This window comes from Panthera tigris, chromosome B1, assembly GCF_018350195.1.
Source record: "Panthera tigris isolate Pti1 chromosome B1, P.tigris_Pti1_mat1.1, whole genome shotgun sequence".
Taxonomy (NCBI): Eukaryota; Metazoa; Chordata; class Mammalia; order Carnivora; family Felidae; genus Panthera; species Panthera tigris.
The window spans coordinates 62,985,076-63,002,190 of NC_056663.1; the positions used below are offsets into that span (position 1 = coordinate 62,985,076).

At 44.8% G+C, this 17,115-nt stretch overlaps 1 protein-coding gene across 1 annotated transcript; it reads right to left on the reverse strand.

The window, feature by feature from the left end:
- Window positions 1-11,951: 11,951 nt before the first annotated feature.
- LOC102969169 (putative tripartite motif-containing protein 75) lies at window positions 11,952-13,364 on the reverse strand. The gene has a single exon (XM_042984747.1). It carries the CDS (start codon window positions 13,362-13,364, stop codon window positions 11,952-11,954), a length of 1,413 nt encoding a protein of 470 aa, XP_042840681.1.
- Between the last annotated feature and the right edge of the window lie 3,751 nt (window positions 13,365-17,115).

Consider the following 17,115-nt stretch of genomic DNA (forward strand, 5'->3'; position numbering starts at 1 on the left):
TGTTCATCCAAGAAAATTGGTCTATAGTTCTCCTTCTTAGTGGGGTCTCTGTCTGGTTTTGGAAATCAAGGTAATGCTGGCTTCATAGAAAGAGTTTGGAAGTTTTCTTTCCATTTCTTTTTTTTGGAACAGTTTCAAGAGAATAGGTGTTAACTCTCCATTAAATGGTAGAATTCCCCTCTAAAGCCATCTGGCCCTGGACTCTTGCTTTTTGGTAGATTTTTGATGACTAATTCGATTTCCTTACTGGTTATGGGTCTGTTCAAATTTTCTATTTCTTCCTGTTACAGTTTTGGTGGTGTATATGTTTCTAGGAACTTGTCCATTGCTTCTAGATTACCCATTTTATTGGCATATAATTGCTCATAATATTCTCCATCCAAGAATGTAGAGGAGTATATCCTGGTCATCTCTTCAGGCCACACGTACTCCCGGTGTGGTCTTACTCTCTGCAGAGACTTACACTGCAATCTGTCTGTTGAATGTCCATGTTTCGCTATAGGTAACCAATATTTTTTTCTGATTCTATATGATTCCGATCATGTCCTGCCAAATATTAGCTTATCAACCATGGACAAGTTTCTTATAACTTCCTCGAGTCTTGTTTTTCTCATCTGTATTATGAAAACATGTACACATATTATCTGGAATATTAATACTATTGTTACAATAATATCATAGTTTAAAAATACCTAAACACAGACACACAAAAATTAAATAATTCCATTATCCAGAAATAATCTTATTCTGAACATACAGACATATTTTTCTGTATGGCAAGAACTGGACAAACTATTGGCATGGACACTCCATTCCAATAACTTCACTCAAGACTTGACCAAACTTTGGGGCACCTGGGTGGCTCAGTCGGTTAAGTGTCCGACTTTGTCTCAGGTCATGATCTCACAATTGATGAGTTTGAGCCCCACGTGGGGCTCTGTGCTGACAGCTCAGACCCTGGAGCCTGCTTCACATTCTGGGTCTCCCTGTCTCTCTGCCCATACCCCGCTCATGCTCTGTCTCTCTCTGTCTCAAAAATAAATAAAACATTAAAAAAAAAAAAAAGACTTGACCAGATTTTAACTTGACTTCTAGCAGCTTCTGGCCCTGTACGGGGGGGATGCCCCTCTTTGAGTGACTGTTCAAAAAAGCCGAAGGTTGTAAAATCTTCCCCAATCCAAGGATTGTTTTAGAATATTTTGTTGTATTTTCTTGTACATAGATATAAATGCTGTTAAAAAATACATCTTTCTACATTCTTCCTTTAGCTTCCAGACAAGGCAGAAAGGAGATGAGTTTCACCCCTGTCCCTGAATCCTTGTCAATCAGGAAGGTTAAACCATTTACCACAATCAGCGTACATGGTGGGGGGAGTAAGAAGTAACAATGGACTCCCATTCAAACAGCTTGCTTTTTCTATAATCCCAGTCAGCCTAAGGCAGTGATTGTAGGTGCCCTGGGTGTGGGGAGGAAGGAAAGAGGGAGTGGAGACAAGACGGGAGGGATATGTGGCCAAAGTGTGCAGTAAGGAAAAAACTGCAGCTGATTTGATCAAGAGAGTCAGGCAGGAGCCAGGATAGAACGTCTTCTCGCCCACGGAAATAAATCAGGGTGGGCCAGGCAGCTTGTCAAGGAAAGTTTACACTTCAGTTGCCTGCGGACATCTTCAGATTCCCTCTGCCGGTTAAGTCTCCGTCCTTTCCCTCCAGGGGTCAAAGATCTTCCCTCTAAAAGGTCATTGTTTTCCTAAGTGCCCTGGGTTGTTTCTTGTGGCAACATTTCACGGGTTCCTTTTCCCAACAATTATGGCACCTTAGCATAGGTTGGCTCTGGTCAGACGGAGTTGGATGAAGTCAGTCCCTGCTTCCATGGAGTTTAATCGTCCATGAGGGAGTTTGTAATCTAGTCTCAGGATAGGCACTACCTGAGCCACCGCACTGTGTGTGCTGCGTGCTAGGTGCCACAGAACAGTAGACTGGGCAGCAGGTGACAGGCTCCCGTTACTAGCATGAAGGACCCCTGAATTCCTCCCTGGGGAGGGGACTAAGGCCAAGTGAAGTCCAGTCTCAGCAGCAATTATCCCGGCCAAGGGGACAGGACATCCACTCCAGGCGCGGTGAACAAATGAAGGGAGATCGGGGCAGAAAAGGGCCTGGGGTGGGGGTGGGGGTGGGGGGACGCAAAGGCAAGAAGGCCAGTTTGTGTGGAGCGCTGACCAGAGGGCCCGGCAAGGGGCAGGTGGCGTAGGTGGGGCAGGCGGCCTGCTGAAGGTCAGATGCTGGGAGTCTTGCAGGCCAGAGCAGGCAGTCAGAGGGGCTTCCCAGGCGTCCCCAGGAGAGCGTGCAAGAATGCGAGCACAGAGCGCAGCGGAGGGACGGCTGGATATCTGATAGACCGGCTGTGGGGAGTCAAGCAGAGAAAGCAGAGAAGCCGTGAGGTTTTTGCTGGAGCTGTTTAGAGAAAGGGGTTCCCTGGACCGAGGGAGAAGACTCGGGGAGGAGCAGGTCCCGAGGAGGGCAGATCTGGGAAGGGCGGGGAGACTTATTTTGATTATGCCGAGTAGTGCTTGCGGTGTGCAGTGGGGTGGAGAACCTTCCAAACTTCCTCCTCCTCACCTGCGTCTGGGTGTTTACTGAGGAGTCGGCTGAGGCTCACGGAGGTGATGGAGCCTTCCCAAGGAGGCAGATGATAAAGGGGAGCCAGGATTTATTTACTGGCAAAGATTTATGAAGGCCCGTTATGAATCAGAAACCAAGCCAAGGGCCTGTGAATACAATGATTAAATTTCTTTAATGTTTTATTTATTTTTGAGAGAGAGAGACAGAGACAGAGAGAGCAGGAGCGGGGAGGGGCAAAGAACAAGGGAGAATCTGAAGCAGGGTCCAGGCTCTGAACTCTCAGCACAGACTCAAACAGCCCCACAAACGGTGGGGCTCAAACCCACAAACGGTGGTCATGACCTGAGCCCAAGTTGAAGCTTAACAGGCTGAGCCTCCCAGGCGCCCCCTCCCAACTTCTTTCTTTAAAAAATTTAAGCCACAGGGGTGCCTGGGTGGCTCAATTGGTTAAGCCTCCAACTTTGGCTCAGGTCATGATCTCAGGGTTAGTGGGTTCAAGACCCACGTCCGGCTTTCTGTTGTCAGTGAGGAGCCCACTTTAGATCTTCTGCCCGCCCCCCCCCCCCCCCCCACCATCTCTGCCCCTTCCTAGCTCAGGCGCACGCACTATTTCCTCTCTCCGTTTCTCTCAAAAATAAACATTAAAAAAAAAAAAATTAAACCATAGCCAAACGCTGAAAGAATAGTATAACAAACACCTTTTAACAATTTAAGAATAATTTGTGACATTTGTAAGTATATTTCACCACAATGCTTAAGCATAAACCTCCTAAGAATGAGGATATTCTACTAAATGGGGTACCATTATCATAAACATCAAAATTAATAAAAATTCCACTATTATTATAAGTGTTCGGTTTTAAAGCCTCTCCAGTAGTCTCCCAAATGTCATTGTACCTTCGCCCCCAACCCTCGATCCATTAAGGTTAGTGCATTGCACTGGGTCGGTATGTTTCCGCGGTCTCTTTGAATCTGGAACAATTTTCCTGCCCCTTTTATCTTTTCAAGAGAACTTCACTTTTTGAAAAGTCCAGCCTAATTGCCTTTTAGGGTGTAAAAGAATTTCAATCTAAAATGGAACTGGAAGGGCGCCTGGGTGGCTTAGTCGTCAGTTAACTGTTTAACCGTAATGATCTCACGGTTCTGGAGTTCAAGCCCTGCACTGGTCTCTGTGCTGACATCTCAGAGCCTGGAGCCTGCTTCGGATTCTGTGTCCCTCTCTTGCTCTGCCCCTTCTCTGCTCATTCTCGTTCTCTGTCTCTCTGTCTCTCTGTCTCTCTCTCTCTCTCTCTCTCTCTCTCTCTATAAGGGTTAAATTGTAGTGTTGGGCTAACCTGTAGCCTTAATAACAGCTTTGTTTTAACAGTGTAGATTAAGAGATAACAGCCTTGTCTTCTCAATCAAGGGAACAAAAGTTCAAGGAAAGTCAGCTGGATTAGTGTTTGATTGGATTGGGACAAGGGCACGTCTGAACTGTTTCCACCCCCATCTGGGGACTATTTCTTTGTTTTGTTCCCAGGTGTTGATAAGACGATGTGGTCGGCTGTAAAAACTCTGTACCCCGGCTGTTCGGGACCCCACTCTGGTCAAGAGCGTGGGTCCCGATCCGTTGGCCTTGCCTCTCATTGTAATAAACGTTGTTGTGACTGTCACTGGCGCCCGTAGCATTGTGTTTCAGGAGTCGTGTGGATGCAACACTCTCAAGAATAAACATTTTTAAAAAACTTTTTGAAAATTAAAAAATAAAATAAAATGGAACTGGATGATACAAACTGGAAAATGGAAAACCGTCCTCAGGAAAACAAAACTTCAGGACTGAGAGGCTATTTTCCCATAAATGCCTGATTTACAGAAAACTGATAATATTGGCATTTTCTTACATTATAGCCAGTTGCTCAGGGGTTGCCTCATATCAACCTTGGGAAGTCTTGTTTAGGGTTTTCAGAGACATGAACAAGAAATGACCCAGGTTGGGTTGATCTCACAAAATAAACTGAATTGGGCTTTGTTTTATGACTGGACTGGTTTCCTCTGCTTGGGGAATTTTCAAAGCCCTCCTGTGTCTTTCATTTTCACAGACTCTAACAAAACTCACTCTTCTTCACATTCCCTGCCCGTAAATACAGCCCACCCAAACCCTCAACAGGTTTGCCTTAGCTTGCTATAATTTGTATGTACCAAACTGCAATTCCTTGCTATTCCCAAATAAACTCATCTTTTTGACAATTTTGAATTTGCTCTGGTTTACCTCTTTCTGTAAGTCAGCAAAGTGGACCACATTCTTGATTGACTGATGATTTCCTCATGGCATTCTTCAGTCCCTCTATACCCTGTATTTCCTGTAAATTGAAAATTAGCTCTAGAGGCTTAATTCAGGTTAAGCATATTTGGAAACAATATAGCGCAGGTTACACTGCGATCTTGTTAAAGTTCCGTGTACCTTCTGTATGTGTGTGTGAACTGTACTGCCTTTGCACACTTTTCTATTGGGGTTTTGATCATTTGCTTCTCAGTCTAAGGCCAGTCTATATTCCAATACTAACCTGAGTTAGTTATAGGTGAGTTTACACTCCCCTACTGATCTTCAGGTCATTGTCAATAAATGCAAGGGCAAGAGATAGATTATAAAAAAAACAACTCTCACCAACCATGGAGAGACACATTGTGGCCAACTGTATATCAATGTGTGAATGAATAAACAATTAGAGGTGTATCTGTGCAATGGAATGCTATCAGCAATAAAAAGGAATAAATGATTGACTCGCACAATTCCAAATGGAGAAGCCAGAAAGAAGAGCATATATGATTTCATTTCTTGGTATTCTGTAGATAGGCTGTCTCTGTTTGAATGAGTAACAAATAAAGTTATATGTAATTTATTATATTTATATACATTTTTCTTGCCTTTATTTTAGCCAAATCATTGTTATCAAGATATGCACATTTGTTTTTTATTAACAGTAGTGCCTTTTTATTTTTTATTTTTTATTTTTTAATTTTTTTTTAACGTTTATTTATTTTTGAGACAGAGAGAGACAGAGCATGAACGGGGGAGGGGCAGAGAGAGAAGGAGACACAGAATCAGAAGCAGGCTCCAGGCTCTGAGCCATCAGCCCAGAGCCCGACGCAGGGCTCGAACTCACGGACCGCGAGATCGTGACCTGAGCTGAAGTCGGACGCTTAACCGACTGAGCCACCCAGGCGCCCCAACAGTAGTGCCTTTTAAACAATTTTTCTTAAATGTCTGTTCTCAGAGTTGCATGCTTTAGAAATTCAATTGAGGGGTGCCTGGTGGTTCAGTTGGTTGAGTGTCAGACTTTGGCTCAGGTTGCGATCTCATGGTTTCTGGGACTGAGCCCCACATTGGGCTTTCTGCTGTTATCATGGAGCCTGCTTCAGATGCTTTCTTCTTTTTCTCTCTGCCCCACCCCCACTCATGTGTGTGGACTTCATATTTCCACTTTGGTGGGGGGGGGGGGAGGGGGAAACATGGCGTCTGCTCCTCTGTCTGAGTTAAGGTTTTGAATTAGGTTTTCCATTTCTGCCTTCTACTGGCACCTTACCTCTTCTGCCTTCCCCTCCCCCTGCTGTTTCTGCACCAACTTGGGTGTGGTCTACATTTCTGGTTCCTATACCCTCCTCAGTGCCTCAGGCCCCATTGGCTCCTCCTCCCATCCTCGAGGTTAAGGAGTAAAGTGTACCCCCTTGGACATCTAGGTCTTTTCCAAATAGAATAAATCGCTAAAGCTTTGATTACTGAACATAGGTTTGTGTTTTTAACTTCTTATTGCAGAGAAATTACGGCTATTTGGACCTACTGGAAAAACATGCTTTGTACTTAATTGGTTCATGAATTTACCATCTAAAAAAGTTCTGGTGTAAACACCTCTCGGTTACTAAGTCCTCAATTGGAGACTAAGGTTTTGTAAGAGTTAAAATTCTGCTAAGTGTACTTAAGACAAATGGAAATAAGGAAAGCAACCCTGTATGTAGGAAAGTAATGTAATGCCCCCGACTTCGAATCCGAGAGACCACCAAGGAGCCAATACCGATGCAAATGCACGAGGGTTTATTTACAAGCTCGAGCTTGGGCCCAGGTATACCCGACACAGCGGAGCAGGGACTTGGACCCCTAGGCTAAGAGGTGTAGCAGTTTTATAGGGGCCAGTGACCAATGAGATTGTAACACACACAGAAAGTTGCGTAGTCATGTCAGTCCACACGCAGGTGGCCAATTGAATTACAATTTACCCCAGAGTAACTGTTTGAACTAGCCTGTCACTCTGGTCAGAATTGGTGCGCAAGTTTGGCGGGCACAAGGTGGGGTTTAAGAATTGGCGATTAGGGGTTCCACATTCCTATTTGAGCCGGTTTCCAGTAAGGGTGTGCTCAGAGGCTTGACTAGGGTGGGGGAGTGTCTTAAGCAATAAGTAGGTCATGTGGGGGTTATGCATGAGATAGTGGGTGTAGCACAAAATGGAGTTAGTCTTGCTCTGCTTGTCCGGGGTAGGGGATTTTTGTTAAATTCCTTGGGTCCCACAGTAGGAGGTATGTAAGAAAGATATAAGGAATGGAAATACATTTTTGTTGAGGGTAGAAGAAAGTAATTCTGTCTTCAATGAGACTGGTTATTTGGAGAGAAATGGCTTTGGGACAAAGTTTGAAGGCAAAGGAAAGTTGTAGAAGGTTCATGAAGGGAAATCTTTGGAAAGGAATTTTATGTGTGGTCATGATGGACTAAGGTTGAGATGAATAGGATTTTAAAAGTACGCTGGTGTAAGGTTGAAATTCTGCTTTTTTCTCTGCTCAAATGACAAAGTTTTCTTGGATTGTTGATCTGCTCTTGATAAGACAATGCAAACAAAGGTTTGTCTTCCAGGAAAACCAAAGTTTCAGGTTTCATCTTTATCAGGTCTTTGATTACTTAGTTAAAACTTCTCAATGTTAAAGGAGCTAGGTTTTGGTAACAACTATATAATACTATACATTCACCTTTAGGATCTTTTATTGCCACCTTGGTTGAATAAATAAAGTTTTAAGATTTGTAATGATCTGTAATCCTATTTAGGATGTAATTATAACTTCCTAAGGTTTTAACAATCTTCCCAGGATTTAAATGGTAAAGGAAGTCTTTTTGACCAGTTAGGCCCTTTTATTTGGGATGCTAAGTTACTTGGAAACTCACTGTCTTACAACGGTGAACCTTAGGTTGTATTGCACAGGTCAATGCTGTAACTGCCCAAATATATATGCAATTCCTAAAGTTTTAATGTTTTGGTATAAGGTCATCACTTAATATTCTGATTACTTGAAGTGTTATGTGTCACAGAAATAACCGAATTTCTTTGTCAATTGCATCATAATGAACTCTCATCAGATCTTTAACAATGTCTATTTCTGAGATTTTGTCATTTACAATTGTTCTTATTCTCTCACAAAATGTGTTTCTTATTCAAGGAGATTTATAAAAAGGACTTTGTGGACAAATACAGGTATTCGACATCTTTAAGATTAATACTAAAATGGGTAAGAATTTCCAGGACTAAAAATCTGCATTCAAATTGAACAAGAATTAGGAACATGGGATTAAATGAACTGAGGAAGATTATAGTTTTGTGGTTCTTTTTGAACATATTGCTGGTTCTCTAATGTTTGCTCTTTTAGATTAAGGAAACTTTCTCTTAAGATATCTATGATATACAGAAATGTCATAAAGTATTCATTTGTAAACTGAAGTATTTATCTTTTCTCTCTACATAACTTCCCTGAAATTCAAAAACTCTCAGTGAGTATTCTTTCTTTCATGGCAATTACAATTGTTTGCATAAGTTCTTTAAGAATCTGTTCATCTTGTACCAGGTCACCATTGGATATACTGGTTATTTTACCAAGGCTTTGACAGGAATGTCATATTTGAGAGTGACATTCATAGACTCAGATACGAGCAGACAGCTTTAAGGAACTAAGGTTGGCTTTATGAAACATGGAGCCATAAAGCACCTTGGAAATGCTGGCCTGATACCTTGCTTACAGAGTTCCCAGCAGCCTTACCAGGTGAGTAAAGAAGGTCACTTCCTGGCAGTTGCAGGAACCTCAGGATATATTGGGGACCTCATGAACAGGAATTCGCCCAATTCTACAGGTATTGCAGGCCTGTCTGATGGCAAGTATTTGGCTTGGCTTCTGGCCTCAAGAAGCTACTAAAAGTTCAACCCGGAGATTCCTTATAAAAGGTTCCAGGAAAGGAAACTTTAAAAGATCCTCATGATCGATCGCTATTCTTGCTGAGCTTATGTAAATGATGAGACCAGGTTTGTTAAGACTGGACTTGTTCAACTGAAGGTTGATGGGGGGGTGGGAGGGAGGGGAGGGTGGGTGATGGGCATTGAAGAGGGCACCTTTTGGGATGAGCACTGGGTGTTGTATGGAAACTAATTTGAGAATAAATTTCATATAATAAAAAAAAAAGACTGGACTTGTTCTACAAATGCATTGGCCTCAATTTGGCTACCTCTGGAAAGGGTTTTTTTTCGAGAGAAAAACTATATTTCAACAATGCACCATTATGGATGTTAAATTCTAGTTATGATTGTCTTTAAATGTTTGTTGTTTACCTGAACTAGACAACTTGAGGTAAACTTCAGAAAATTGTCACTGTATTTCATGTGTAAGCAATCTTCTGTGCTTGTTATTCTGTGGGGATAATAATAAGACCCCATGGGCATATGATTATTTAAACAACTGGGAAACAGGATGGATCTCTAAATATGCAAACCGTATCTTCCCTAAACCTGATCTGACAGTTACCAGAAATCCGCCCCTTTCAAAGACTTGGAGGTGGACTTTACAGACAGATAACCAAATAGAGGATTCAGTTTCAGGTATCACTCCAAGGGTCCATCACTCCAGAGTTAAGAAGGCCAACTCAGAGGAGCCCTCAGCCTGACTAAGTGATCCAGATCCAGTCAACCCGCTTAAACTGACCCTCAAAAGGACACTGGCCCTTGGGATCTCCAGCCCTGCTCCAGCCACACCCCGGAAGCTGGCTGGCCTGCGTTCAGCAGAAGCTTGAGGAATCAACGTGTGGACTGAGCCCAGGGGTTCGGATGCAACTCTGCCAGCTCTTGCCCCTTACTGGTATCATAGCCCTGATCTTGCTTCTTGCTGTTGGGCTAATAGAGACTGCACCAACAAACTAGGACATGGAACCGATGGCAGACTCCCTGGTAACCTGGCAAAGCCAACTAAACTCCCCGGCAGCAGTGACCCTCCAAAACAGGCAAGCCCTCAACCTCCTCACTTCAGAGAAAGGAGGGACTTGTATCTTTCTGGGGAAGGAATGTTGCTATTTTGTAAACAAATCAGGAATAGTCAGGACTAAGGTTAAAGAACTCAAGGAAAGAGTTCAACGTAGACAACAGGAAAATATCGGTCAATGGAGAGGATGGGATCTCACACACCAGGCATCCTGGCTCCCTGCCCTGGAAGGGCCCCTCCTTTCCATAATTTTACTTGTGACCATCGGCCCCTGTATACTAAATACCCTGCTACGTTTTATTGAAAACACTGTTGCTCGCCAAATTTAGCCCTCCGAGGGTACTAACCCCTAGAGCTAAAAAGTGATGCTTAATAAAAGATTTTAAAAATGGCATTGGGGCGCCTGGGTGGCTCAGTCGGTTGAGTGTCCGACTTCAGCTCAAGTCATGATCTCACAGTCTGTGAGTTTGAGCCCTGCGTTGGGCTCTGTACTGACAGCTCAGAGCCTGGAGCCTGCTTCGGATTCTGCGTCTCCCTGTCTCTCTGCCCCTCCCCTGCTCATGCTCTGTCTCTCTCTGTCTCAAAAATAAAATAAAATAAAATAAAATAAAATAAATAAAATCAAAATGGCATATAAATAAATAAAATAAAATAAAGTAAAATGGCATCAAAGCAGGGAATGTTGGGAAAATGAATACAGTTTTACACCATAAGATGGCCGATGGGACTAAAACAAACTCTCTCTCTAGCTTAGAGACCCCTCTTCTGGGTTCTTCTTGCCCTGTTTGCCACGCGCAAAACCCCCCACAGATATGGAAGCTTAATATAAATTACTCTCCCTCCTTCATTCCGAGCTCAGATCTTTGGAAAAACGGTCTCCTCCGAGCCCACTGCTGTTAAATAAATCTCTGATCCACCAAGATCTCCGAGTGCCACTTGGTTTTTCCACCAGTGTTCCGACCTGGTTCTGTAACAGAGGGGCAGAGAGAGAGGGAGAGAGAGAATCCCAAGCAGGCTCTGAGATGTCAGGACAAAACCCGAAACGGAGCTCAATCTCACCAATCGTGAGATCATGACCTGAGTCAAAATCAAGAGTTGGATACTTAACCGACTGAGCCACCCAGGTGCCCCTAAATCAAATAAACATTAAAAAAAAATTCTTTTTGATGCAATACAGAAGAAATATAACAGGCAATCTCACATCAAATGTCCCTAGGAATATTTGATTTCCCTTAAGTCCAGTGCCTGATGGCTATCTTTGGCTTGGACATACATCTCTAGTCCAATAATTTTGGATAGATATCATCAACTACATGAAGCATGACACATAACATAGAAGAGCCTGTGGGTGGATCAGACACAGAGAAACTTACGACTATGCTCAGTACATACAGTTATAATGGGACCAGATTAGATTGTGAGCACCTTTAGGATGGGGATTAAAAAATGTTAGGCATCTCTATATCCTGAACAGGGTTTGGCACTAGTAAATGCTCAATAATCATGGAAAAACCAATCACCCACTGAGCTAAGAGTCACTGCACTACCCTTACTCATACCAAATCGGTATTTATCATCAGTGAAAACAGGACCGAAATAGAGATTTGCTTATCGCCCATTACCATTTTCTACCCAAGTTTCCAGTGTGTGTTTCCCTCATCTTCCAACTAATAGTTTCTGCTATCATTTTTTATCTTCATTTGAAATTGTCCTATTGTAAGTGCTTTTTATTTCCAGCTATCTTAAATGCAATCTGGAAGGTGGCAGAGAACAATCATAATTGAGCCAACAAACAAGTGGAGGCAGAGGAGAAAAGGTGGCCCCATTTGGAGGGGAAGGAACACAAGGAGGGGCCAGCAGGTCACTAAAACCCTCTCAAGGTGCTCTTTTGGCTCAGCTCTGGGTTCCTCTTTGCTCTCCAGAATGTCCATGGGGAAAAGAAATACAAGTTGTATTAATAAAAAGAGTAAATGATCAAGAAAGAAAAAATTGAGGGGTGTTATATTCACTGATAGTTGTCCAATATTCCACCCAGTGTCCATAAATTACAGAAAGAGAATGAAGCCCACTCTCAATTCATCCTTCAAGATCCCTTACCGCACAGATGGTAAGAGGTTTAGGGTCCCGCCCCACACAGAAGTAAGGCTTTAGTACTTGAGAAAACGCATCGGTGAACGAATGGATGTGAGACCTGTCGTTCAAACTGTAAAAGGAAATCTCCCCCAACTCACAGTCCAGATAAACGCCCACCCCTCTGGGCTTTTCCTTCAACACAAGAGTGACAGGAACAGCCCCTTGTGCCACATAGGCACCATCCTGCAGCTGAACTGTCCAGCGTCTGTTCTGTCCTGACAGGGGCCGCTGTCCCTTCCAGGAGAGGGGGTCCTCACAGACCCCCACGGCCCACTCGCTCTTGTCACCCAGCTGCACCTCCCAGTAGTGTCGGCCCCCGTCGAAGCCCTCGGAACCCAGGACGACGGGATCCGTCAGAAGTCTCTTTGGATGCTGAGGGACGCTTGGCCTTTCCCTCACGAATGTCACAGACGTCCTATCCTCAGACACAAGCAGATGAGGATGTGCTGTTTCAGGATCCAGGGTAACTTCTCGTCGGAACCTCTGTATGATCTTCTGCAGAGCCAAGTACTGCGGGGGGAGACTGCAGCCTTCTCTCCTTAACTGGAAAGAGTAGAGAGCTGGGGGCTCCTGGTGCTCACACCGGGCACGGACACCCCCGAGGCCCGTCAGCAGCTTCACCTCTGACATCACACTCCTCTCGGCCACCTCCTTCAGGAGACCTCGGAGGGTGGAAACGTGGTCTGAAAACGCCGTTATGTTTGCACAGAGTTTCTGCTGAATGTCCTTCTCCTCTTCGGCCAGCCTGGACAGAACTGCCTCTTGCTGCCGGTCTACAGACCGGTTCAGGTGCTCAAACTCAGAGGCTAACTTCTGTCTGTGGCATTGCACCTGCTCTCCCAGCTCTAAGAGTCTCCTGTCTTGGGTGGCTACCAGCTGCTGCACGACTGCCAGCTGCCTCTTCAGGGGCTCCACGTAACTGCCGAGCTTTTGCCTGTGCTGGGAGGCGGCCTCCTCCGCGGGCCTCACCCGGTGGCCCCGGTGGTCAGGGGGCCGCACGCACGCGGGACACAACACCTGTAGGTCCTCCTCACAGAAGAGGGTCTGGACCCGGTTGTGCTTCTCGCACAGATGCCTCTCGTCCCGCCTCTCCCTCTTGCTCCTGCTGATGTGGAGGAGCTTGGCGACGTCGATCACCCTTCCCAGCTGGGCGTTGCTCCTCAAGTGCCTCTCTCGGCCTGGGTGGCGGCAGACGGGGCAAGGGAAGCTGTCGCTGAGATCAGCCCAGGATTGCCGGATGCAGCAGCGACAGAAGTTGTGCCCACATTCGGTGGTGATGGGGTCTCTCAGGTAGTCCAGACAGATGGGGCAGTTGGCTTGTGCCTGGAGTCCTGCCAGGGCTGACGACGCTGCCATTGGGCCGAGATAAACGTCTTTCTGGACCCACGTGGCTCTTCTGGAGGTGGTGCCCTGCGGGAGTCCTCCAGTGAGAGGCAGACACACCCTCAGATTTTACTGTCCTTTCCTGTCCTGGATGTCCTTTTGTCAAAAGAGGGCAGCCTTGCTGTCCTAGGAGGCCACTGGCCTCAGGTGCAGTCGTAGATGCCCAGAGGAGCTCTGTTCACCACCTGCAGGTGATCACAGATGAGCTGGGCAGCCAGCTGTCCTCGGCAGCCCAGGGGATGTGAAGCCAAGGTCAGCAATTCTCTTGGGCAGAAGGCAGACATAATTTTTAAGTGTGTTTTCCTTCCTGGGGATGATAAAATATTCCTTTATATAAAATAGGCTACTCTTTATCTCATTGCCCTGTTCACTGCCACCTTTAAAGCAACCACTGAGTCTTTTCTCCACCCCCAGGATTCCACCTACACCCACGTCAACCAAAGCGGGGCTAAATGGGACTGTGGAGAACGTGTGGACTAGATCTCTTGGCCCTGGGTGAGATTTCTCTGTAGTCACCTACTATCTGGGGGACCTGGGGAATGTTATATAATATCCTCACCTCTACTCAGGTAAACAAAGTATAAATCTCCACTTCAATCATTTCAATAGTCAAAAATCTATGGAAAGAACTTGGTATTTTTTGGCTTAAACCACAGACATTTCTGACAGCACTGAATTCATAATATATCAAAATTTTCTTTTCACTTGAGTTTCTCAACTGGAAGCGATATCCAACTCTGTACATAGTAGATGGGATTTGGACTAGATTAAATTTACTGTGAGGACCCTGCCAACTTGGAAAACTAATTCTTCACATAATGCACAGAATGAAATTGGAGATCAGGAATTCAGTGTGAGAAAAAGCTGAGAAACACACACATACACACAATACTCTCTGAAGTGAATGGTGAGCTACCAAGTAGTGAGTACTTGTTAGGACAGGATCCTGAGAAGAGGGCATGGAGCTTTTTCTTTCAAGCTGTTACTGATGATTTCTCCAGGAGGCCAAAAGGCTGAGAAGTGACCTCCATGTTGGATCACCTCACTCACCACTGCCACAACACCAGAGTCTGTACCATGATTTTTCTTTCAACTCTGATGTTGCAGATTAATGTGCATTTTGGAGATCTGCATTCCCCACAGATCTATAATCTCCATGTTATCCCCACGATGACTGTATCTGCAAGTATCTCCAAATCCTAGGCTAAAGCTGTTGAATGACTAAGCTTGGCCAAGTTTCTGGGCCTCCCTTAAGAACTTAGTGACTTTGGGCAACCTGCTTATACTCTCTGTGCATCTGTAAGCAGACAGATGGTGAGATTAAGGAAGATCAAGTTTATGCAGGACCTGAGTACTAAGGATCCTGGCCCCATAGCTCTCATCCCTCCACTCCCCACCTATACACAAAGCACCCCTCACTAAGATGCTGGAAAGGATTCCACACTGGGCTTCAGATCAGCACCTCTGGAGGCTTTGTCACACAGATATTGGGAACCTCTAGGACTGGCTGGGATCATGGTGTCTGTATTTTTAGCAGTATTTATATGACCTAGGACAAGGGTCACTGAATAAAGTAAACCATAATACAAGAATGGTTCTTAAAATAACCTGAATCCAGGGGCAGCTGGGTGGCTCAGTCAGTTAAGCATCGAGTCTTGGTTTTGGCCCAGGTCATTATCTCCCAGTTCATGAGTTCAAGCCTGGCCTCGGACTCTGCACTGTCTGTTCAGAGCCTGCTTAGGATTTTCTCTCTCTCCCTCTCTCTGTCTCTGCTCCTCCCCCGCCCCCCACTTGTCTCTCTCTCTCTCTCAAAATAAATAAATAAACTTTAAAAAAGAATAACCTGAATCCAAGTTTGCTTTTCCTTAAGGTTTGATCTTAGGCACTATACAGAAGAGGCATCGGGACGCCACCAGTCTTACCATGCCCCAGCCTCCTGTACCTACGTTATACCATCTCTGGGCTTACCTGGAGCAGGTGACTATGGGAGGTCTGTGAGGCTGGTCTCTAAAAGAGTTCTCAGAAGACAGTTTTGCAGGAGATTGCTGGGTCAGTGATGTGACCATTGCATATATGTATATATCCTACTAGCAAGGTGGAGTCATGGAGACCCCACCCACCAAAGAGTGGTGGGTCCTCCCTCCAAGAGGGAAGGCAAGGTCTGGCCCAGGTGCCACCCTGGATAGAGGTGGGGAGATTATTACCTGTGATTAAATCAAGCCAGCAGGGACAATATTAATTACATAGTCTAATTTGAATGTTTATTTATTTTTGAGAGAGACAGAGACAGAGTGTCAGCGGGGAGGGGCAGAGAGAGAGGGAGATACAGGATCCGAAGCAGGCTCCAGGCTCTGAGCTGTCAGCACAGAATCTGACGTAGGGCTTGAACTCACGAACCATGAGATCATGACCTGAGCTGAAGTTGGCGCTCAACCAACTAAGCCAGCCAGGCGTCCCTAATTCTTCAACAATTAACATTAAGAAATATTAAGAAAGGAAAAAAAAAAAAAAGAAATATTAAGAAAGAACCTGCTATGCTCCAGGAAGAGCATGTAGGCCAATGTAGATAGAGAGGAGAGATTGTTGAACAGGAAAGTCTGGTAAAGTTACTCTCTCCCACCACCAAAGCCTCTAAGGACTCCCATTTATTTCACAGAGTAAAATACCTCAAATGGCCTATGTGACCCTACCAAGGCTGGTTTTTCTCCCTTTTCCCCACAACTCACCTCTCTGACCTCAGACTCTCCTTGCACTCATTCTACTCCACTAACAGGCTTCAGTGCTGGCCCAGGTCCCTTCTGCCAATCCCTTCTCCGTAACATTTGCTCCAGCCGGTCTCTCTGCAATGCTCCACCACTGCTCTTCCCTCATCCAGAGTTCTGCTCTGATTCCATGTTCTCTAAAATGCCTACACAGGGGTGCCTGGGTGGCTCAGTCTGTTAGGCGACCAACTTCAGCTCAGGTCATGATCTTGTGGTTTGTGAGTTCCGAGCGCAGCATCAGGCCACGCTGACAGCTCATAGCCTGAGGGCTGTTTTGGATTCTGTGTCTCCCTCTCTCTCCTCCCCTGCTCCTGCTCTTTCTCTTTCCTTCAAAAATAAACATTAAAGAAAAAATTTTAAATACCTACGCCGACCACCCAACTTCAGGTAGCTAACCTGCCCCCACCCACAGTACTCCCATGCTCTGTACCTACCCATCGAGCTTTATTAGCTTCTACCTTGCTTTATCAATTCTTTATATTTATTATTTGATTATCTGTTTCTTCTACTCTAGGAAGTACACTGCTCAAGGATAGGAATCTTAGTTTTTCTCACCTCATACAATTTCAAATTGAAGATATCCATGATGGTTAATTTTATGTGTCACTTTGCTGGACCTCAGTGCCAAATATGTGGTCAAACATTATTCTGGATGTTTCTCTGAGGGTGTTTTTGGATGAGACTGACATTTAAATTGGTGGACTTTTTAATGTGGGAGAGTCTCATTCAGTCTATTGAAGGGTGAATAGAGCAAAAGTCTGACCTACCGTGAGCCAAGAAAGAATTCTATCATGGGATGACCTCTGTACTTGAACTGCAGCATAGAATCTTCCCTGATCTCCAGGTTGCTGGTTTTAAAATCTGCCATGCCGGTCGTCATAGATTTGCCAGTCTCCATAATCATTTAAGCCAAGTCCTTAAGATAAATCTTTCTCTAAAAATACACATCTGTTTGTTTATTT

Coding starts and splice junctions, on each gene's coding strand:
- LOC102969169 (XM_042984747.1), bottom strand. CDS start 13,364: ATGGCAGCGTCGTCAGCCCTGGCAGGACTCCAGGCACAAGCCAACTGC.